The 23,556-nt window shown below is 46.5% G+C and overlaps 1 protein-coding gene across 1 annotated transcript; it reads right to left on the bottom strand.

The window, feature by feature from the left end:
* Positions 1-122: 122 nt before the first annotated feature.
* LOC145338699 (putative G-protein coupled receptor 139) lies at positions 123-10,802 on the bottom strand. Its single transcript, XM_080183097.1, has 2 exons — positions 10,601-10,802; positions 123-1,051 (listed from the first exon to the last, which is right to left on the bottom strand). Exons 1-2 carry the CDS (start codon positions 10,800-10,802, stop codon positions 123-125), a joined length of 1,131 nt encoding a protein of 376 aa, XP_080039223.1.
* Between the last annotated feature and the right edge of the window lie 12,754 nt (positions 10,803-23,556).

Below are 23,556 nucleotides of genomic sequence, written 5' to 3'. Positions count from 1 at the left end.
TGTCCCTCTCTCTCTCTCTGACACACACACACACACACACACTCTCTCTCTCTCTATCTGTTGCACTTCCTGTCTCTGAGAGGCTGTTTGCTAATTACAGTTTGAATTTCCAATAGAAAGAGTCAGGGGGCCTTGTGATTGTAGTTTCCTAGCGGAGAAATGAGTTGAAGAATTGCAGTAAGGGGATATTTCAGTAGATTTTTTAGCTGCTGTCTGAACTGAGTTTGTGTCACAGCATAAATGGCAGTGTTTGTACAGCAACTCAGGAGTTGCATCATGAAGCCCAATTCCATAACAAAATTATCTAACCATACCGACTGGAAGCCCAAATAAAACATCCGACTCCACATAGAATAAAACATTAATATCGACCATAAAAGGATGAAATTGGCTGAGATAACAAACAGTAAAATGATGGATTTCACTCGACTCTCCATCTCTGGGTCTCTGGGATTCTCTCCACTGCTGTGAGTGCGGAGTCTCCTGCGGGCTCTGCTGCTAACTAATATGTGTCTGACAGTGAAAACATTGAGCAGCACAATCAGGATGAATGGGACAGTCGGTGTTAGAATGTGGTGGAGGAACTCGATTGTTCCCCAGACTGAAGAATCCAAAACATCCCCTGAGACATCACAAAACCAGGGGGCATTCCCCAGCAAATATCCATTTAATAACATAAAGTACCAGAAAATGTTCTTTAAACAGCTCACCACTGTCACTGTTCCCAGAACCACAGTCGCCGATTTCTCAGTGCAATATTTACTTTTCAGTTTGGGGCAGCAAATGGCCACAAATCGATCAAAGGTGAAAGTGACGGTGAACCAGACAGAACAGTCAGTGGCTGCATAAAGCAGGACAGCGTGGATGTTACACAAGGGGATTGATTGCACAAAATAAAACTGTTCCCAATAAACCATGGGAATGTGTCTCAATATCAGGTCGAAGATAATGACCAGCAGATCCCCCACTGACATGGCCACCAGGTAACGATTGACACATTTGGACAGGCCACAGTTTCTGCGCGTCAGTATCACAACTGTGATTATGTTCACTGTCAGAAAGGAAAATAAAGAACAAAATTAGATATGATTCAGGGGAAGAAGTTATCATTTAGACTGAAGATGCTTAAAAGATGTACACACACAGAAGAATTAAATCTCTTTTTGGCAAATCCAGCACATCCTTTGCAGTGTGACAGGAAAGTTGAACATCCGGGGGAAACCCACACAGACACGGGGAGAAGGTTCAAACTCCGCACAGAGAGTGACCTAAGCCAGGAATGGAACCCAGATCTCTGACGCTGTGAGCCAGCAGTGCTCACACTTTGCCATCATGCTTCTCCATGGTAGTGACACAATGGTGTATATTTTGCAGAGAGTTTTCCGGAAAGCCCGCAACATTGACCTTCAATCAGCTACAAGTAAACCACCCCTCTACCTTGTGGGAGATTTGGAGGGTACGAAAGCTGAGGGGGTAAACCATGTCAGAAAATCCACAGTGGAGTCCTGTAGGTGGTAATCTGTTGTCTCTCAGACAGGTTACTGACAACCACTGCAACAGAGCTGGTACTAAACCGTGCTGGCTCACCCTTTCCTCTGGCCAATACTAATAGTTGGCAGAGGGAGATCCTGATGCCTCAACAGTTCTGACTCTGTTATACTTAACACAGAACTGTGCCCTGGAGAGGAGACCACAGCATTGTGTCCATCATTTGCACAACACAGGAATAAACAGTAATATCACACTCAATTGGTACAGAACACAAGTATCAGGGTTTGCTTTTAACAATGGGAGAAAGCTTCAGGGTTCTGTGAATAGCTACTGTGCGTAGTACCCAGTAAGTTTGCTGCTGTCCCCCTATGGCCAACTGGGCCACTGAAGCTCAATGAGTCCTCTCTCAGTAGGAAAGTTGCGAATCAATCCACCAGGTAAGAAAAACTCAAACCAAGGCAGGTACCGGGAAAAGCCAAGCAGGCTGCCTTGTTAAATATTGTTCAGTAACTCTGACATTCAATATTACAGAATGTGTCAAATGGATAGTCATGGCATGAATCAATTCCTGTCTCCCAAATTGCCTGGATCCACGACAGTTCACCTACCTCCACAACAGATCCATGGACGCTATCTCCTGGGCCCGAGAGTGAACCCTGGAGCACAGACTCATGTTTATTGTCTACAGTTCAGCCTGCAACACCATTATTCCTACAAAACTCTTGTCCAAAGCCTGTGACCTGATATTTGATTCCTGCCTCTGCAGTTTGATCCTGAACTTCCTGACGTGCAGACAGCAACAAATAAGGACATCAACAACTCCTCCTCCACAATCATCCTCAACAGCAGTGCCCCACAAGGCTGTGTCCTCGCCCCCTCACTATACGCCAATGACTGGGTGGCCAAATTCCCCTTCCACTCGATTTCTAAGTTTGTGATGACATCATGGTCGTGGGTCAGATGTTAAACAACGATGAGATCGAGAACAGGGAAGAGAAAGAGAACCTGTGAACTGGTGTGACTTCAAAAATCTCTTCCTTAATGTCAACAAAATAAAGGAGTTAGTAATCGATTTCAGGAAGCAGAGTGCAGTGCATGTCTGTGTCTACATGTATGGGATGAAGTTGAAATTGTTGAGAGCATCAAGTTTTTATGGGTTGAGATCACCAACAACCCGTCCTGGTCCCTTCACGACAACACAATAGTTAAGAAAGCCCACCAACGCCTCTACTTTCTCACACGTGTAAAGATATTTGGCATGCCAGCTATGATTCTCACCAATTTTTACAAATGCACCATGGAAAACATTCTTTCTGGTTGTATCAGTTTGCTATGGCTCCTGCTCTGCCCAAGACCGCAAGAAATTACAAAGCTTTTTGAATGGAGCCCAGTCCATCACTCAAAAGACCCTCCTACCAGTTGACAGTGTTTATGCTTCTCGCTGCATTGAAAAGCAGCCAGCATAATTAAGGATCCCGCACACCCTGGACATAAACTCATCCACCTTGTTCCTTTGGAATAAAAAGAAAACGTCTGAGGACATGCACCAACTGAATCATAGAGACTCTACAATGCAGAAGGAGGCCATTCGATCCATCGAGTCTGCACTGGCAACAATCTCAGCCAGCCAGATGTTTGAATGGACCTACATCACATTAAGATGATCTTTTTCTTCACCCCGAACTATGATTGCAATATTACATTCTTCACTCTCTCCTTTTCTATGTACGATATGCTTTGTCTGTATAGCACACAAGGAAAAACACTTTTCACTCCATAATAATACATGTGAAAATAATAGACCATAGAAAAAAACTGCAGCACAAACAGGCCCTTCGGCCCACAAGTTGTGCCGATCATATCGTTACCTACTAGGCTTACCTATAACCCTTAATCCTATTAAGACAAATGTGATCATCCAGAAGTCTCAAAAGACCCTAATGAATTTGCCTCCACCACCACCGACGGCAGCCGATTCCACTCACCCACCACCCTCTGAGTAAAAAATTTACCCTGACATCTCCTCTGTACCTACTCCCCAGCACCTTAGACTTGTGTCCTCTCATAGCGACCATTTCAGCCCTGGGAAATAGCCTCCGAGAATCCACCCGATCAATACCTCTCAACATCTTATTCACCTCTATCAGGTCACCCCTCATCCTTCGTCTCTCCATGGAGAAAAGACCGAGCTCCCTCAACCTATCCTCATAAGGCATGCTACCCAATCCAGGCAACATCCTTGTAAATCTCCTCTGCACCCTTTCAATAGCTTCCACATCCCTCCTGTAATGAAGCGACCAGAACTGAGCAGAACTGACCCCACCAAGTTGGGTCTGACCAGGTTCTTATAAAGCTGCAGCATTATCTCCCGACTCCTAAACTCAGTCCCTCGATTAATGAAGGCCAGTACACCATATGCCTCCTTAACCACATCCTCTACCTGCAAGGTCGATTTAAGAATCCTATGGACCCGGACCCCAAGGTCTTTCTGACCCTCTACACTGCTAAGGGTCTTACCCTTGATATTATACTTTTTCATCCCATTTGACCTGCCCAAATGTAGCACTACACATTTATCCAGGTTGAAGTCCATCTGCCACTTCTCCGCGCAGCCTTGCATCCTATCTATGTCACGCTGCAACTTCTGATATCCCTCCAAACTATCCACAACACCACCAACCTTTGTGTCATCGGCAAACTTACCAACCCATCTCTCCACTTCCTCATCCAGGTCATTTATAAAAATCACAAACATTAAGGGTCACAGAACAGATCCCTGGGGCACTCCACTGGTGACTGACTTCCATGCGGAAAAAGACCCATCTACAACCACTCCCAGCCTCCTGCGGGCAAGCCAGTCTTGGATCCACAAGGCAATAAATCAAATTAAATCAGCCTTTCACACCTCAAGCCAGAACATCAGCACGATGTGTTCCAGCTTTACCAATGAACTTGTGCGGGTTGATGATGTACACACGACGGCTGTGATCGAGAACAAAGTTACAAGGCTCAATGTGGATATTGTGGAGCTGCGAGAATCTGGACTTGCTCAAAGTGAATCCTGTCCACAGAAACACCACACATTCTCGTAACAGGATAAATCCCAACAGGCAATATGTGAGAATGGAGCTGCTTTCAAAGAAAACAAAATAAAAGCTTCACTCGTGATGATGGAATTCCCTGGATTGAACCGGGGACCCTAATGCTGTGAGGCCGCAGTGATAACTACTGTGCCATACTGCCATCCTGCAAATTATACAATGAACAGTAGAGTGTCAGGAAATTCAGAGGATCAGAATGAATGTATATATGAGGATCCCTGAAGGTAGCAAGACAGGTAAATGACATGGTTAAGACAACATGTAGGATACTTGTCATTAGCAGCCACAACATAGAATTCCAAAAGCTGGGAGGTTACAGTGGAAATGTATAAAATGCTGGTTAGACCAAAGCAAGAGTACTGTGTGCAGCTCTGGTGATCACACTAGGCTTTTTTTTTACCTTAGAGCAGAGACAGCTGGAGGGCGAGGGGTGTAGTGGGTGGTGGTGGGCAGTGCTTTCATGGGGGGAACTGAGTGATATGTACAAAATTATATTGCACATCGGCAGGAAGAAAGTTTTTTTTCCCTATAGTAGAGGTGTCAATACCAGAGAAGCATGGATTTAAGGTAAAGGACAGATTTTTGTGTGGATTTGAGGAAAAATATTTCCATCCACAGGGTGCTGGGATCTGCAGGGCCTGAAAGGATGGTGGAAGCAGGAACAACCACAAAAGGCATTTAGATCAGCAATTCAAACACCAGAATGTGCAAGGCTGTGGATCGAGTGTTCGAAAACGGGATTCAATTGTATAGGTGTTTGATAACCATTTCAGGCATAATGCTGAAGGGACACATTTTGCACTGTTAAAATGCGACGGCTGTTGGACCACCCTCATCATTGGCCCCATCACTTGCAGCTCTCACAGTGCGAGCTGGAATACCGACCAGATCCCAAACCTATGTGGTTGCAAATGCGCAATTGCAGCCAGCAGTGAGCTGCCTGGTCTGAGAAACATCTGTTCAACACAGCAGCTGCTCCCAAATAGTCCACTGGCCCGCAGCTCTTTGTGAGCAGCCCCTGACTGATAATCTCCGCCAAACCGCACCCCCCCCACCCCCTCCCCCCCCCCCCACACACACACACACACACACACACAAACACACACACACCATTTGAAAGGGTGGCAACTGGACACCCACTCCGTACCTCATTGTGAATGCGGAGAGACAGTGAGGCTCCCTCCCTATCCCACTGTACATGCAGAGAGGCAGCAAAGCCCTCCTACCCAAATATACATGCGAAGTGGCAGAGTGTCCACCTCCCTAATCTACTGGGAGACAGGGAGGCCTCATTCCCTCACCCACTGTGCATGCAGAGAGGCAGCAATGTCCCCTGCCTACACCACTGTGCATGGAGAGAGGCAGCGTGGTCCCCGCTCCCTGTCCCACTGTGCATGCAGAGAGGCAGTGTGACCCCATCCCTACCGCACTGTGCATGCAGTGGAAGTGGCCCCCATCCCTCACCACCAATTCCTTTCAGAGTAGCATTTGACCACCCTCCCTATTGGATCAGCTCTCTCCCCAAGGACCAAGCTGCCTTCAGGTCCAGCCCCTTCAGTCCCCACCCTTTCAGGTCGCGCCCCTGGAAGCCATGGACAATAGGTCCCACCAAATTCAGGCCCTGCTTCCCTAGACCGCACTGTCTTATGCCCCAAACCCTCATATTGCCCAGTGGGCATTTCCCAAGGAGCACATATCTTTACTGCTGACCGCTCCCGATGTCCTCAATCGCTTTGGTTCTACCAGCGAGGTCAACACGACTCATCCTCATATGTGTTTCCCTCACCGGACACAACCTCCCTCGGTGAGGCTACACAGGCAAGTGTACCACACAGTTAGGCTGTTGTTTTTAACCTTAGAGGAGAGATGGCTGGAGGGGGAGCAGGTGTAGTGATGGTAGTGGGGAGCGCTTTCAGGTGGGGGAACTGAGTTGTATGTACAAAATTATATTGCACATAGATAGGAAGAAACTTGTTTCCCTTTAGTAGAGGTGTCAGTAACCAGAGGGACGTGGATTTAAAGTAAAGGGCAGATTTTTGTGTGGATTTGAGGAAAAATGTTTCCATCCAAAGGATGTTGGGATCTGCAGCTCATGGCCTGAGAGGGTGGTAGAAGCGGGTACAACCACAAGAGACATTTAGTCCAGCAATTCAATGCCGGAGCATGCAAGGCTGTGGATCGATTGCTGGAAAATGAGATTCAATTGGATAGGTGTTTCATGACCAGTTCAGATATAATGGGCCGAAGGGCCTCATTATGTGCTGGTAAAACTCGATGGCTGTTACACCACCCTGAGCAGTGGCCCCATCACTTGCAGCTCTCAGTGCTGGCTGGGATACTGATCACGTACAACACCTTTGTGGTCACAAATGCACAGTTGCAGCCAGCAGTGAGCTGTCTGGTCTGAGAGAGACATCTATCAGCCCTCTGCTGCTGCAGCTAGCTTCAACACAGCAGCTGCCCCAGATAGTCCGGGGGCTGCACCTCTTTGTGATCAGCCACTGATTGATATACCACCGCACCCCCCACAACAATTAAATGCAGCGCGGCAGTAGGGCACCCCTCCAGATATCACTGTGCATGCAGGGAGACAATGAGCCTCCCCACTTCCCTATCCCATTGTGCATGCGGAGAGGCAGCGATAACCCCTCCCTACTCTACTCTGTATGCAAAGTGGCAGATAGCCCCCCTCCCTATTCCACTGGGCAGAGAGGCAGCGATACCCCCATCCCTAACCCACTGTGCATGCATAGAGGCAGAGAGGCCCCTCTCTGTCCCACTGTGTATGAGAGAGGAAGAGAGCAGCCTCCCCTCCACCCCAACCCACTGTTCATGAATAGAGTTAGCGAGATCCCCTCCCTATCCCACTGTGCATGCAGAGAGGCAGCGAGACCCCCCTCCCTATCCCATTGTGCATGCAGAGAGGCAGCGAGACCCCCCTCCCTGTCCCATTGTGCATGCAGAGAGGCAGCGAGACCCCCTCCCTATCCCATTGTGCATGCAGAGATGCAGCGAGACCCCTCCCCTCCCCACTGTGCATGCAGAGAGGCAGCGAGACCCCTCCCCACCCCACTGTGCAAGCAGAGTGGCAGTAGACCCCTTCCCCTATGACCAGTCACGTTCAGAGTGGCATTTGGCTGCCCTCCCTAATGGATCAGACTGCTCCCCAAGAGCCAAGCTTCCTTCAGGCTCCACCCCTTCAGGTCGCACCCCTGCACACCATGGACCATAGGTCCCACCAAATTCAGGCCCCGTTCCTGTAGATCCCGCCACCTCATGGCCCACACCTTGATACTGCCCAGTGGGCATTGCCCAAGGGGCACGTATCTTTGCTGTCGACCTTGCCTGGCATTCTCAATGGCTTCAGTTGTACCGAAGAAGCCATCACGACTAGCCATCACAGGACCCTAGTCCGGGAGCCCGCAGATCTTTGTGAGCAGCCCCCTGACTGATATACCACCCCCCAAATCCAATTGAATGCAGGCTGGCAACACGGCGCACCTCCCTACCCCATTGTGTATGTAGAAAAGCAGCGAGGCCCCCAACCTAACCTTCTGTGCATGCAAATTGGCAGAGTGGGCCCCTCCCTATTACACTGGGCATCCAGAGAGGCAGCGAGCCCCCTTCCCTATTCCATTGTGCTTGCAGAGAGGCAGCATGCCACACCCCCCGCACTTACATACTGTGTATGAAAAGAGGCAATGAGGTCCCCTCCCTATCCTATTGTGCATGTAGAGAGGCAGTGTGCCCCCCCTCCCCCACTTACATACTGTGTATGCAGAGAGGCAATGAGATCCCCTCCCTTCCCCACTGTGCATGCAGAGACACAGCGAAGCCCCCCTCTCTACCCTACTGTGCATGCAGAGAGGCAGCGAGACCCCATCCCCCACCACCAATCGCACTCAGAGTGGCATTTGGCCGCCCTCCTTACAGGATTGTCCCGCTCCTCAAGGGCCAAGCTGCCTTCAGGTCTGCTCCTGCAGGCCCCACCACTTCAGGTCACGTCCCTGCAAGCCATGGACCATAGTTCCTGCCAAATTCAGGCCCCGTTCCTGTAGATCCCACCACCTCATGCTCCACACCTTGATACTGCCCAGTGGGCATTGCCCAAGGGGCACATATCTTTGCTGTCGACCTCTCCCGCTGTCCTCAATGGCTTCAACTCGACCGGCAAAGCCATCACGACTCATCCTCGTACGTGTGGGCCAGCTGTTTTCCTCACCGGACACAACCTCTCCCGGTGAGGCTTTAAAGGCAAGTGTGCCGCACAATTTACCCCAGGCTCACTAAATTTATTTAAACTTGTTTTAAATTAAATTTAAATAATTTATTCAGCCTCTTGCCTGAAATGGGCAGGATACTGAATCCACGGCATATCCATTGCCAGTGAGGTCACAAGAGGCAAGAAATCGGGCACAGACCTGAATTCTAGGCTGTCACTGCTCACCCCACCATCATTGGGCAGGGAGTATTTGTAAACCCGTCCCCCCTCCCGTGTGTGTGTGTGAGATAGCAAGAGAGTACCGTATGAATGTTCCATTCCTAAACGTTGTTCTGGATGTTACAAAACTTTGAGTTTGTGTGTGAGTGGGAGTAAGTGAATAATTCTCATTGCATTTATCATCAAATGTCTGTATTTACATATGGGCGAGTAGGTGTGCTTGTGTGTTTGTAATCCTGTTACTATCGGAGAGTTTGTGGTGGCACAGGGGACAGCATTCTTGCCCCACAGCACCAGAGGTCCTGGCTCAATTCCAGGCTTGGCTACTGTCTGTGCAGATTCTGCATGTTCTCCCTGTATCTTCTTGGGTTTTCTCCAGGTGCTGTGGTTTCTTCCCACATTCTGAAAGTTGTGCTGGTTATGTGTATCGGCAATGCTAAATTCTCCCTCAGTGTACCTGAAAAGGTGTTGGAGTGTTGTGACTGTTGGATTTTTACATAACTTCAATGCAGTATTAAGGTAAGCTGAATTGGTACACTAATAAATACACTTCACACTTGACAAAATATGTCCTCGTTGTGCGCAACCGTGCTCTGGACATATGATCATTAAACTGGATTCTGCAGCCTGCAGACTGGGTTGGAGATTAGCAGTGAATTGGTGTTCCATATATGGAAAGGGTAAAAAATATTCTGTCTCAATACTCTTCTCATGAAGGAACAGCGTTTGAGGTCACATTTCTGTGGAAAGTCACAGCACACAGAGGACACCCTAGCCCATTGGCCCTGAGACAATTGTCAGCGGCACTTGGAGTATTGCGCACAGTTCTGGTCGCTGCATTATAAGAAAGATGTGGAGGCATTGGAAAGGGTGCAGAGGAGGTTTACCAGGATGTTGCCTGGTATGGTGGGAAGGTCTTATGAGGAAAGGCTGAGGGACTTGAGGTTATTTTCATTAGAGAGAAGAAGGTTACGAGGTGACCTAATTGAGGCATACAGGGTCATCAAGGGATTGGATAGGGGAAACAGTGAGAGCCTTTTACCTTGGATGGTGATGGCTCACACAAGGGGACATAGCTTTAAATTAAGGGGTGGTAATTATAGGACAGATGTCAGAGGTAGGTTCTTTACTCAGAGGGTAGTAAGGTCGTGGAATGCCCTGCCTGCAGCAGTTTAAGGGTATTCAAATGGTCAGTGGATAGGCATATGGATAACATTGGAATAGTTTAGGTTCGAGGGTCATTAGATTGGTTCCACTGGTCGACGCAACATCGAGGGCCGAAGGGCCTGTACTGCGCTGTAATGTTCTATGTTCTATAGTAACTGGATACAGAGATTCAACAGAAACTAGAGCAGCAAACCGAGAACAGAAAATGACAAGAAAATTGATCCGGTTCAAGAGACTTTCTAGAATTCGAAACCAAACACAGGGGACGGGACTTTACAGCCTCACTCTTCCCCAAGCTGAAAAATCCTATCTGTGTTCAACAGACCTTCCCATGTTCTGCCCCTCGCCTGCTCTGATTCCCGTGGCGGTCGGGCCGTTACAATTCCAGCCAGAGACTTACCCAGAACACCAACAATCGCTAGGAGGGGATAGTAAAAATGTTGAATGGCGTAGAGTAGATACCGAATCCGATCAGCTGTTGTTATCCACGAACCATCTACAGTAACCAGATAAATCAACTGGGAAAAACTCCTGTCCTTGGTCGGAAATTTCCAATCCATTGTTCCCAGATTCTGATCCATTGTTGGAAGATTCCAATCCATTGTTCCCAGAATCTGATCTGTCCTCCCCCTCCCTCTCTCTCCACAGCCACTGATCTCTGTTAATTGTCCGAGTTGTCTCTCCTGCTGACTCAATGAGACAACACATTGAACAGAATCCCTTATTAATAGAAGAGGGAAAACCCTCCAGGCACACTAATTGGATCCATGGAGACTCACATCAATTACAGTCACTAAACAAACAGTTTCACCTAACCCCTTTCAATCCAAGACTTTTTTTTTAATCCAAATTAGAAAATTTACAGCCTCAATGGGGTTTTGAGTGCCAGGGAGGTATGGAAAGTTAGGGCCCCGTATCGAAGGAAGGATGTGCTGGCCTTGGAGATGTTCCAGAGGAGATTCACAAGAATGATCCAGGGAACGTAAGACTCGACACATGGGGCACATTTGAGGACTCTGGGTCTGTACTCGATGGAGTTTGGAAGGATTAGGAGAGGGATATCATTGAATCTTACAGAATATTGAAAGGCTGGATAGCGTCCACTTGGAGAAGATGTTGCTTTTAGTGGGAGAGACTCGGACACAATCACATCTCAGAAGAAAGAGGCAGCCAATTAAAACAGTGATGTGGAAATGCTGGTGTTGGACTGGGATGGGCAAAGTAAGATGTCTCACAACATCAGGTGCCCACTCACCTGAGGAAGGAGCAGCGTTCCAAAAGCTGATGATTACAAATCACTCTGCGGGGCTTTAACCTGCTGTTGTGAGACTTCTTACTTTAGAAATGTGATGAGAAGGAATTTATTACCCTGAAAGCGTACCGATGATCTATATGTACGTTTACCGTCTTCCGTTAATTCCATTGCCTGTGTGAGTGCCACTAATTCTGCCATGTGTGTGGACAGAGCTCCATCAATCCTATCTGACCTTACTGTTTCTAATGTCTCCTTTACTACTGCCCACCCTGTCCGGGGTAATCCTTCCACATATTTGGGTGAACCGTTTACATAAAGGGTCTCCTCAGCTGTTGTTAAAGGTACATCCTTTATCCTACCTTCTTCTACGATCAAATCTACATCCCCACAATTGTGTGGCTCTCCTGTGTCCAAAATCCCTTCTGCTGGGTTATTTCGTGTGTCCCTTATTATTATTATTATTGTTATTATTATGGGTTTGCTTGGAGGTAGGAGAACAGCTTCCCATTTAGCCCTTCTCATGAGATGGACCTTAATTTTCTTGTGTTCAGCATTTCTACAAAGGTGTGTTTGGTGTGAAGCATTATATTCCCTGTCATTATTATTGGCTCACTCGCCTGTAAGGCCCAGGCAGCGCAATACAAGATGTCCATGCACATTGGCAGCCCAGAGAGTACTGGCCCTTGTGCGGTTGAATAATAACCTATGTGACTCCTTCTGTCGCCATGGTCCTGTGTTACCACTGCGGAATAGAACCCTCTCTCATTTCTACAGTGGATGTGGAAGTCCTTATTAGAATCTGGTTATCCTAGTCCAGGGACTGATATCATTTATGTTTTTGGTTTGTTGGAAGCCTCTTCCTACTCGGGTCCCCATTCTATGTGATTTAAAGCTGGTTTCCTCCCTTTGACTGGTCTTTGTATATGTTCTGCCAATTTTGCGAATCCCGGGATAAAACTTCGGCTATAGTTTAACAGTCCTGGCACTTTTCTGACCCCTCTTACGGGGACAAGTTGTGGCATTTGATTTACTGCCTTATTTCGGTCTGTCTGCATTTCTTTAAACCCTTGGGATATAAGGTGTCCGAGGTACAGGACTTGTATGTTCCTGATTTGTGCCTTTTTTGGGGCACCTTTAACCTTTAACCCTGCAGTTTTTAGTCTGTTTAATACTAGATATCATGTTTCTTGATGTCCTGACTGGATTCTGATGCTATTAAGAAATCGTCTACATGTTGTAGGATCGTGCTACCCTCTGGCAGTTATACCCTGATGTGGGTATGCCGGCGTTGGACTGGCGTAAACACAGTAAAAAGTCTGACAACGCCAGGTTTTAGTCCAACCTATTTATTTGATAATATACTCACAAGCTTTCGAGGGGACTGCCTCTTCGTCAGGTGAATGGAGAGTTCTGGCCTCAGACAGAGCATATAAAGCACAGACAGTTTAGAGATTACTGATTAGAATGCGAATCTTTACACCTAACCTGCTGTTCAAGACCTGAAGTGGCTGACAATGTGAGTGGAAGGAGCGCTGATCACAGGTTACAGAGATGTGTATTGTCTCCAGACAGTACAGTAAGTGAGGTTTTGCAAACCCAGGCAAGTCACGGGGGTTATTGATAGCCAAGTTCCGCACACATGAGGACAGTCTCAACAGGGATCTTGGGTTCATGTCGCACTATCTGTAACCCCCGTGACTTGCCTGGGTTTGCAAAACCTCACTTACTGTACTGTCTGGAGACAATACACATCTCTTTAAACTGTGATCAGCGCTCCTTCCACTCACATTATCAGCCACTTCAGGTCTTGAACAGCAGGTTAGGTGTAAGGATTCGCATTTTAATCAGTAATCTCTAAACTGTCTGTGCTTTATATGCTCTGTCTGAGGCCAGAACTCTCCATTCACCTGACGAAGAGGCAGTCCCCTCGAAAGCTTGTGAGTATATTATCAAATAAATCGGTTGGACTAAAACCTGGTGTTGTCAGACTTTTTACTGAGTTACATCCTGTTCAGGATAGAACATAGAACATAGAACATAGAACATTACAGCGCAGAACAGGCCCTTCGGCCCACGATGTTGCGCCGACCAGCTTTTAAAAAAAACAACACTAACCCACTAATCTAAACCAATCCCATTTCGTCCATAAACCTATCCACAGATCTCTTAAACGCCCCCAAACTAGGCGCATTTACAACTGCAGCTGGCAGGGCATTCCAGTCCCTCACCACCCTCTGGGTAAAGAACCTACCCCTGACATCAGTCCTATAACTACCCCCCCTTAATTTAAAGCCGTGCCCCCTCGTGCTAGCTTTCTCCATCCTAGGAAAAAGGCTATCACTATCCACCCTGTCTAAACCTCTAATCATCTTATATGTTTCAATAAGGTCCCCTCTTAGCCGCCTTCTTTCCAGCGAAAACAACCCCAAATCACTCATTACTCATGTAACTCATGTCACTCATTACTCGATGGAAGATAGCGGGGCTGTTGTAGAATCCCTGTGGTAGGCGAGTCCAAGTATATTGTTTGTCTCCCACTGTAAAGGCAAATTTTTTCTTGGGATTTGGAATCCAAGGGTAGGGACCAGAATCAGTTCACTATAGCGGGTACTGTGAATATTTTGTGCTTCTGTGACAGTCCATTCAGGATTGTCGAGGGGTTTGCTACAATGGGGTGCAACTTGGATGTGACTTTATTGAGTCCAGTGTAATCTATTGTGAGCCGATAGCTTATGTCAGGTTTGCTGACCATCCAGGTCGGGGAGTTAGTCATGCTCGTGCTTTCTCTCAGAATTCCATTTTTCACTAACCCTTTAACTATCTCCAGTACAGCTTTCTCTGCCACTGGTTTTATTGGGTATTGTTGGTGGGGCTTATGCTCTGGTCCAGGTACCTTTATTGGGTCCGTTTTAGTTAAGCCGGTATCGAGCTTTGTTTTAGCCCATACTCCAGGGATGGAAGTACAGATGGCTCCAAACTATCCTGTCTCTAATTCCCAACTTCTGGTGGTGACTGTGGCCACCTTAATAGTTTCAAGGTGGCTTTTGGGTTTCCCTATTCTAGTTTTCCAACAGCCTTGTCCTGGCCAGATTAATTCTCCCTTTGCCCAGTCTACCAATATCTCATATTGTTTCATGAAATCATTTCCCGTTATTGTATTTTTATTGTTATTTTAAACACATAAAACCTCATCGGTATATACAAATTACTTATTTCTACTAACATTGGTCTCGCTCAGGTAGATGGGTGTTTTGTTCACTCCTATCCTGGTTAGGTAATTCATTTTACTTGTAGTGGGTAAGGGTAGGTCGGAGAGAGATATGGATGCTCCTGTGTCCACCAGCATTTCACATTGCCTGCCCCCGACTAATCCAGACACATAAATCCTTCCTTCCTTCTTACCCTTGTGAATGGGGTCTGCAGACTGTCAATCTTGCTGACCTCGGAGATTCCTTGTTTCCTGCAGTTCTGCTGTGGTCATGGATCAGGTCGGTGTTCTTCCATGTTCATCCCAACACAGTGCTTATTACAGTGTCTGCAATGTTTCCCACTGCTCCCAAATCTGTTTCCTTTCCGTGGGACCCCACGATCACTCGCAAAGTGCCCTTGTCGGCCACAATTGTAGGTATTCAGGTTGGACTTAGTTCTGTTCCCGTTACTGTAAGCGGGTTCTCTTTCTAGCCTTGTTCTTGTTTGGGATTTCTCTCTCCACCTCCTGGTATGCCACTAGTCCATTCTACCAATTCATCGTAACCTTGGGACATAATCACTCCCATTTTTAGGATAGTTTGGTGAGCACTAGTGAATTCATCCTTAACAGCCTGGATGAATGCTCGATTCCCCACAACCTGGGTTTCTTTGCTCCGAGTTTTCCTGGTATGCTTGGAACAACTGTTCCCCGTATTCAGAAGCTCCTTCCCCTTTAGCTGCTTGATTGTGGTAGTTCTGCTCCAGTTAGTAGGAGCATTCTCAAAAACTCTCTGAATTTCTGCCTTTAACTTGGGGAACGGTGCCTGTTGGACATCAATTTCTGCTTTTAGGGCGACTACATGTTTCCAACGTCCCCACTATAATTCTGGGCTGGAGGAGCAGCGGATCCACCCGCCACCTGCCTCCACTTATCCGCTGGACAGGCTGCCCTGACTAGTTGGTGTACGTCTCTCAGGTGTAATTGGTGTCCTACCCAAATTGTATCTAATTCTTCCCAGAATTTAGTGTTTGCGTTTCTAGGTTATAATTTACCCTGGGTAGACATGATCTGCTGCCTCTCAACTTGCATGAATGATTTATCATTTGCTTTTAGCTGTGCATCTGTTTCCCCTCGGGTTACTGGCGTTAAGTTGTGTTCTAGCACTTCCCACTCCTCTGGAGGAGCAGTTGGTCCCTGTCGTGTGGACTCATAAAGAAGTAGAGGAACAGTTTCCCTTCGCCATTGCTTCTCTTCCAGCACTTAGTTTTGTTTCTCCAGTTCCCTTACTCTGAATTCTAAGGGAGACTCTGGGTTTTTGGAAGAGCTGGCAGAGGTCAGACTAGGGCTGGAAAAATGTGATGTTTCAATAAAAACATTTCGAACGTCACATGGATTTGATTGGCCTCGATGGAAATGGGACAAACGTAGGTAATTGGGACTAATTTAATGATAAAATCTGGCAGCATGGACAGATTAGGCCGAAGGACCGGTTTCCATGCTATAAACCTCTCTGACTAAGACTCTACTGACAGTCACCGCGTAGTACTCGCCAAAATGGGATACTATCTCCAAGGATTAGTCCAGAAACAGACACAAACCCCAAAGAACACTCTAAGTAGTGAGACAATCCACAAGCATCACTGTAAATAGTGACAAAATCCCCAGGGAACAAAAAGAGTGAAACAATCCCCAACCATCACTCCAAATAGTGACACAATCAACAGGGATCATGATAAATAGTGACACAATACCCAGGGATCACACTAAACAGTGACACAAGCTCAAGGAGCACTGTAAATAGTGATAAAATTCCAAGAATAACACTAAATTGCTTTGGCAATTTGGAAGGTCATTGGAATGCTAGCATTCATGCTGAGAGGGTTGGAATACAAGAGCAGGGATGTACTTCTGAGACTGTATAAGGCTATGGTCAGACCGCATTTGGAGTATTGTGAAAGGTTTTGGGTCCCGTGTGTAAGGAAGGATGTGCTGGCCTTGGAAAAGGTCCAGAGGAGATTTACAACAATGATCCCTTGAATGAAGAGCCTGCCGTATGAGGAACAGGGATTGAGGACTCTGGGACTGTACTCGTTGCAGTTTTGAAAGCTGAGGGGGGATCTTATTGAAACTTACAGGTTACAGCGAGGTCTGGAGAGAGTGGACAAGGAGAGGATGTTTCCACTAGTAGGAGAGAATAGAACCAGAGAATAGAGTAGAACAACTCAGTTAAGTGCCAGTGGTGTTGAGGGTAAGATCTGGGCATGGATAGAGGGTTTGCTGACTGGTAGAATGCAGAGAGTGGGGATGAAGGGATCTTTTTTCAGGATGGCAGCCAGTGACCAGTGGTGTGCCTCAGGGGTCGGCGCTGGGACCACAAATTTTCACAATATACATTAACGATTTGAAACAACTAAATGAAGGCACTGTTCCCAAGTTTGCAGGTGACACAAATACATGTAGAGGGAGAGGGACTGTTGTTCTGCATCATCAGGCCTTTGGGTTCCTCCAATTGGCCAAGTGTGTATCGCTGATGCCTTGTTGCCTTTGTTCATTGATTGTCTTCATTCTGATACCCACCTTGACAAGGAGGGAATGAGTGTTATTATTCTTCATACCTGGTGGCACTCCTGACTATCAGAGACAGCCCAGTCTCGTGTAGCATCATGTTTGACATGCCAGAAAAACAATGTTGGTCAAGGGGTGAGCTGCCCAACAGGAAGAATTCCCTTGCTGGGTGGACTGTTTGAATGTATTCAGCTAGATTTTATTGAATTGCTGTGTGTACATTGCTATAAGTATTGTGTGGTGATTGTTGATGTATTTACTGGATGGACACAGGATTTCCCAATGACAACAGCAAGGCCTTGATGGTAGTAACATTGTTATTAACTGAAGTAATACCAAGGTTTGGGATGTCTCAACAAATTAGTTCAGATAATGCTCCCCGCCTCCCACTTTGTTGGAACAGTCAATAAGGAATTGTGTGATGTGTTACCCATCCAACAACAATTCCACTGAGCAAACCACCCCCAGGCAGCAGGAATAGTGCAAAGAGCTAATGGAACTCTTAAAGTTAAATTGATTAAGTTGATGTCTGAAGCCGGCCTTAACTGGTGAAAGATTTTGCCCCGAGCTCTGTACCACACGAGAATAAGGCCCCACTCTCAGAGGACATGGAGTTGGGGGTAGGGTGTTAGCGTGGATAGAGGATTGGTTGTCAAATAGGAGGCAGAGAGTGGGGGTCAATGGGTGCTATTCGGATTGGCGGTTGGTGACTAGTGGAGTGCCCCAGGGGTCGGTGCTGGGGCCTCAGCTATTTACCATTTATATAGATTATCTGGAGGAGGGAACCGAGTGTAGGGTGTCGAAATTTGCTGATGACACCAAGATTGGGGGAAAGGCAAATTGTGCGGAGGGTGTGGAGAGTCTACAGAAGGATCTAGATAGGCTGGGCGAATGGGCCAGGAAATGGCAAATGGAATTTAATGTTGGCAAGTGTGAGGTGGTCCACTTTGGTAGGAAGAATGGTAGGAAGGACTATTACTTATGTGGCGAAAAACTGCAGCAGGCGACGGTGCAGAGGGACCTCGGGGTCCTTGTGCATGAGTCGCAAAAACCCAGCCTGCAGGTGCAGCAGGTGGTCAGGAAGGCGAATGGGATGCTGGCCTTCATAGCGAGGGGGATTGAATATAAAAGTAGGGAGGTCTTGCTGCAGCTGTATAGGGCATTGGTGAGGCCGCAGCTGGAGTACTGTGTGCAGTTTTGGGCGCCGCACCTGCGCAAGGATATTTTGGCCTTGGAGGGAGTGCAGAGGAGGTTTACTAGGCTGATACCGGAGTTGAGGGGGTTGAGCTATGAGGAGAGGCTGAATAAACTAGGCTTGTACTCGTTAGAGTTTAGAAGAATGAGGGGAGATCTCATTGAGACGTATAAGATGATGAATGGGATGGATAGGATAGAGGTGGAGAGACTCTTCCCGCTCAGAAAGGACAGTAGGACTAGGGGGCACAGCCTCAAGATAAAGGGGGGGCGGTTTAGAACGGAGTTGAGGAGGAACTACTTCACTCAAAGGGTGGTGAATCTCTGGAATTCTCTGCCCGTTGAAGTGGTGGAGGCTGCCTCGCTGAATATTTTTAAGAAGCGGGTTGATGGGTTTTTGATAAGAGAGGGGATTAAGGGTTATGGGGAGAGGGCGGGAAAGTGGAACTGAGCCACGACAGATCAGCCATGATCTTATTGAATGGCGGGGCAGGCTCGAAGGGCCAGATGGCCTACTCCTGCTCCTATTTCTTATGTTCTTATGTTCTTATGTTCTCTACTACTGGACTTTCTGCGGCAGAGATCATTTACGGCCGACCCAGTAGAACACCCTGGGATGTAAATACAAGCCCACCCACCCAGATAGATTTACACGTTATGGCTGATGAAATGCAGAAGTACATCCGACAGCTAACATCACCCATAAAGTTTCTTCATTCACAGCTACAGTGCGCTTTTGGTTCAACTCCACAGGCACCGGATCAAGATTCTTACCCACAGGACTACTTCCCTGGACCACAGATAGGAGACTTTGTGCTGATTTGAGATTGAGATCGCCCCACTCCTTGGACCAAGGTGGAAAGGACCATTTCAAGAGCTTGTCCAAACTCCGATGGCAGTTAAAGTTAAAGGACAGAATTGCTGATTGCAAGTGGTGAACCCCCACAGCTACATGATTCATCATGAAGGTGTATTTCCTAACACTTGGCCTCCAGGCCCTTTTTCCCACCCTCAGAATGAGTACAGAAGAGGAGTTTGAAGGATGGACTGACTAATTAATAATTTCACTCTAACACCTTTTTGTACATGTCTTACGACTTGCTGTAAAATGCAAGTGGGCGTTGGGTCCACTCATACACACCACCAGATGCTCAAGGAAGGATTCCTCTGTTCTCTATTCCTCTCAGCCTCCAGGAAATGATGAAATGAATTTTGCATCAAACAAGACTGAAAACGGAATGGGGGCTATGTTCAAGCCTACAGACTTCACAAAACTTAACAGATAGGACGTTCCTCTGTGGATGCCTTCGGGCAAAAATATCACTCAACTTACTCAGGTGTAGTATAATGAATTCTTTTAAGAACCATTACCAACCCAACTATGATCGATCAGATTCCCCACCCAACTTTATTGTTAAAAAATTCAACAAAGAGGATTTATCTGCCTGATAAGAAATGGAACCATGCCCGTTGGCCATAACTGCTGCATTCAGCAGTTTAATATTACCTATCCCAGTCGGAGAAAAAAACGTTTCTTATTCCACTACACAAACTGGGATGTTCATCCAGAACTTCTTCCTCTCATCAAAGGAATGTGAAGGTTGGGGCTGGGAAGGGAGAAAAATTACATGCCCCAATGACAACAATTCCCCAGACAATCCCAGCCCATTAGACGATATGGTAGTGTATAATGGCACCTATTTTGTCTGTGGAGATAACACCTATCCTTGGCTTCCCTGGGACTGGTCCGGAGCTTGCTATCTAGGGTATGTGAACCCCTATGTCCGACATTATGACTCGCTGCATCTCCACCCCAAGATGGATCTGTTGAGATCTAAACAGTCCATCACTGAAACTCAATGGCTTTTGACGGTTGCCTTTCCTTCCTATGGGACAGCAAAGGCAGAAAAGCAGCTGATCAATATGGCATCAGCTCTTGAGAAAATAGCTAATGATACTGCGGATGGAATAGAGAATGTGAGCACTGCAATCTCTGAAGTTTCAGCTGAAGTCATAGCTTTACGGACACTGCACTCCAAAATCGAATGGCTTTAGATTATTTATTGGCAGCAACAGGAGGCACCAGCACCCTAATAGGCTCTGTGTGCTATACATACATTCCATCCTCCGACAATATCACTGATTTAGCTGAGCACATTAAAAAGATGGCTGACAAAGTTAGGGCTGAGGGGCAACTCTTTAAGAGCGACAATCCTCCTGGCTGGTGGCCTTTTGGTAACCTCTTTGGAGACTGGGGAGGGACGCTGATGCTCCTGAGAGTTATTATCATGGCAGTTTGCTTACTGCTAGGATTACTGAAGGGTGTCTGCCAATGCTTAGCATATCACAGAGCACAAGTTCCCCTGTAAAGAGGCTAGTGTTATCATGGAATGATAAAAAGAGGGAATGAGATGTTAAGGGATTTACATCCCATGAGTCTCCTATGATCTTGGCCACGTGTAAAGAGAAAGGTTTTGCAAGCTGAGATCCTGCAAAATTGCAAACACAGCCGGATGCTTTAAGATAAAGTGAAAGGTCTCCATGAGCTTAAAGCTGTGATGAACTGCATCTTGTTTAAAACAATCTGTGCTGATATCAGTACATATTCCTATTCTGAACTGTCACCCTGGCCTTGTAAATAACAAAAGCCTTGCTGTATTAAATCAGTCTAGACTGGACTTGGCTGAATGCTGTCCTTGTTTGAAGGAGATAACATTCACTTCATGGGCAAAAAAAAGTCCCAAGATATATGAGAACGCTTGCTATTCTCACACTGGAGCAATGGTGCATGTACAGTTTCGATGGCAACTGGGATGGGGAGGGAGGGTTTCACATATTTTCTCTAACAAGCTGTATTTGTACTTTTGCTGTTGCTAAGCACATATTCTGTGTGAAGTTATATTGTGTGTATGTGACTAATTGCTGTAAAAAGAGTATAAGGGGGAGATTCCCCCCTCCCCCCGGCTGTTCGAGGTAGTATTGCTCGGCTAAGCTCAGAACACGCATAGTAAAGCGATCCTCCAAAAAAGCTTGTACATGCTTGAAAATGAAGGACTGGGTTTTCTTATACAGATCAGTGACTTGCTCTGGCATCAAGTCCGTCAGTATCACTGAAAAACAAACCTGACATATCCAGCTGTGAGAAACAGTTTACCGTTTGTTTAAAATTTCCCAGTACAAAGCATTTTTATTCATTCTTGGGACTTGGGTGTTGCTGGCTGGCCAGCATTTATTGCCCATCCCTAGTTGCCCATGTTCAGATGATAATTAAGCATCAACCACTTGGAGTCATATTTAGTCCTGACCAAATAAGGACGACAGATTTCCTTCCCTGGGACACTGGTGAACCCAATGTGTTTTTTTCCAAAAATCAACAATGTTTTTAGGGTCACCAACTGATTCTGAATTCCAGATATGTTTATTCAACTTCCACCATCTCCCATGACGGGATTCGATCCCGGGTGCCCAGAACATTTGCTGAGTTTCTGTAATTCTAACATAATGATAAAACCACAAATCCATCACACCCACACCCTGAGTGTACACACCCTGAGTTCCAGTAACATAAACAAACCATACAATATACATCTGCAGGGCTCCCGGATTGGAGAGCATTAACTGCCTCAATCAGGGAGTTCACATTACAATAACTCCACCTGATTGTTATCGTTAAATTCATTAAGTATGTCTGTCTGTCACTATGTGCTTCTCTCTCTCTGTCTCTCCTACGCTTCTCTGTCTGTGTCTCTGTCTGTCTGTCTGTTCATCTGTCTGTCTGTCTCTCCATCTGTCTCCATCCCTCTATAGGTTTTTCTCTGTCGCCTTCTGTCTCTCTCTGTCTCACTTCTGTCTCCCTCTCTCTACCCTCTTCCTCTGCCAATTTTGTGGCTTCTCAGTCTCACTCCCCTTCTCCCGCTTTATCTCAGTCTCCCTTTCCCATTCCGTCTCTGTCTCCCTTTACTGCTTTGTCTCTCTCTTTCTTTCTCTCTCACTGTCTCCCTCTCATTCTCTCGCTCTGTCTTTTGTTCTTGCTGTGTCTATTGTATTTGTTCAGTCTCACTCTTTCCTATTCACTCCCGCTCTCTGTCTCTGTATCTCTGTTTCTCTCTGCCTCTGACTAATTCCCCCTGCCTACTTTTCTGTCTCCCTTTCTCACTTACTCTCCTCTCCCTCTCTTATTACATCCTCCCATCTGTCTTGCTCTGTTTCTCTTTCTCATTCCCTGTGCATCTCTCTCGCCATTTTCCCCTCCCTCTTCCCCTGTCTCTCTCGCTCTTTGAGAATCTCTCTCTGCCTCAGTCCTCTCTCTCTGCCTCCCTCTCTGTCTCTCTCTCTCTCGGCCTCTCTTTTCTTTCCTGTGTTGGTTAAAAACTCTTTCAATCTCTGCCGCTTTCCATGTCTTTGTGCCCTTTCCTCCCTCTGACAATCTCTGTCTGTCTATCACTGAATTGGAGATGCTGGCGTTGGACTGGGGTAAACACAGTAAAAAGTCTCACAACATCAGGTTAAAATCCAACCAGTTTATCTAATAGTAAAATACAATCTTTAAGAAACACTGTCCCCTTGTCAGGTGTGTGGAAGTTTCTGATCAGAGAAGGGCATATAGAGGCACACACAGTTTACGAATACTGATTAGAATGCGAGTCTTTATAGCTCATCTGCTATTCAAGTTTTAAAGATGAAGGCAATGTGAGTGAAGATAACGTTCGGCATAGGTTAAAGAGATGTATATTGTTTCCAGATAGGACTGTGCAGAGTCGCTGAGCAGAGAGTGATAGCCAAGTTCTGAACACATGAGGATGGCCTCAACCGGGACCTTGGGTTAATGTCACATTATCTGTAACCCCCATGACTTGTCTGAAATTGCAACATCTCACTTACTGTCCTGTCTGGAAGCAATACACATCTCTTTAACCTGTGCCTAATGTTATCTTCACTCACATTGTCTGTATCTTTAAGACTTGAACAGCAGATTAACTGTAAAGACTTGTATTCTAATCAGTATTCTGTAAACTGTGTGCGACTCTATATGCCCTTCTCTGATCGGAACCTTCCACACACCTGATGAAGGAACAGTGTTTCTGAAAGCTTGTGCGTTTCCTATCAAATCAACTGGTTGGACTTTAACCTAGTGTTGTGATACTTCTTACTC

Source organism: Carcharhinus amblyrhynchos, unplaced genomic scaffold (genome assembly GCF_965287045.1).
Source record: "Carcharhinus amblyrhynchos unplaced genomic scaffold, sCarAmb.v2.hapA chromosome_142, whole genome shotgun sequence".
Classification (NCBI taxonomy): Eukaryota; Metazoa; Chordata; class Chondrichthyes; order Carcharhiniformes; family Carcharhinidae; genus Carcharhinus; species Carcharhinus amblyrhynchos.
The sequence above is the reverse complement of the archived record's forward strand: the minus strand, read 5'-3'. Positions and strand labels throughout refer to the sequence as shown.

Coding starts and splice junctions, on each gene's coding strand:
- LOC145338699 (XM_080183097.1), bottom strand. CDS start 10,802: ATGGATTGGAATCTTCCAACAATGGATCAGAATCTGGGAACAATGGAT. Junction 1,052..10,600: donor AGCGATTGTTGGTGTTCTGG/GTAAGTCTCTGG, acceptor CCTTTCTGACAG/TGAACATAATCACAGTTGTG.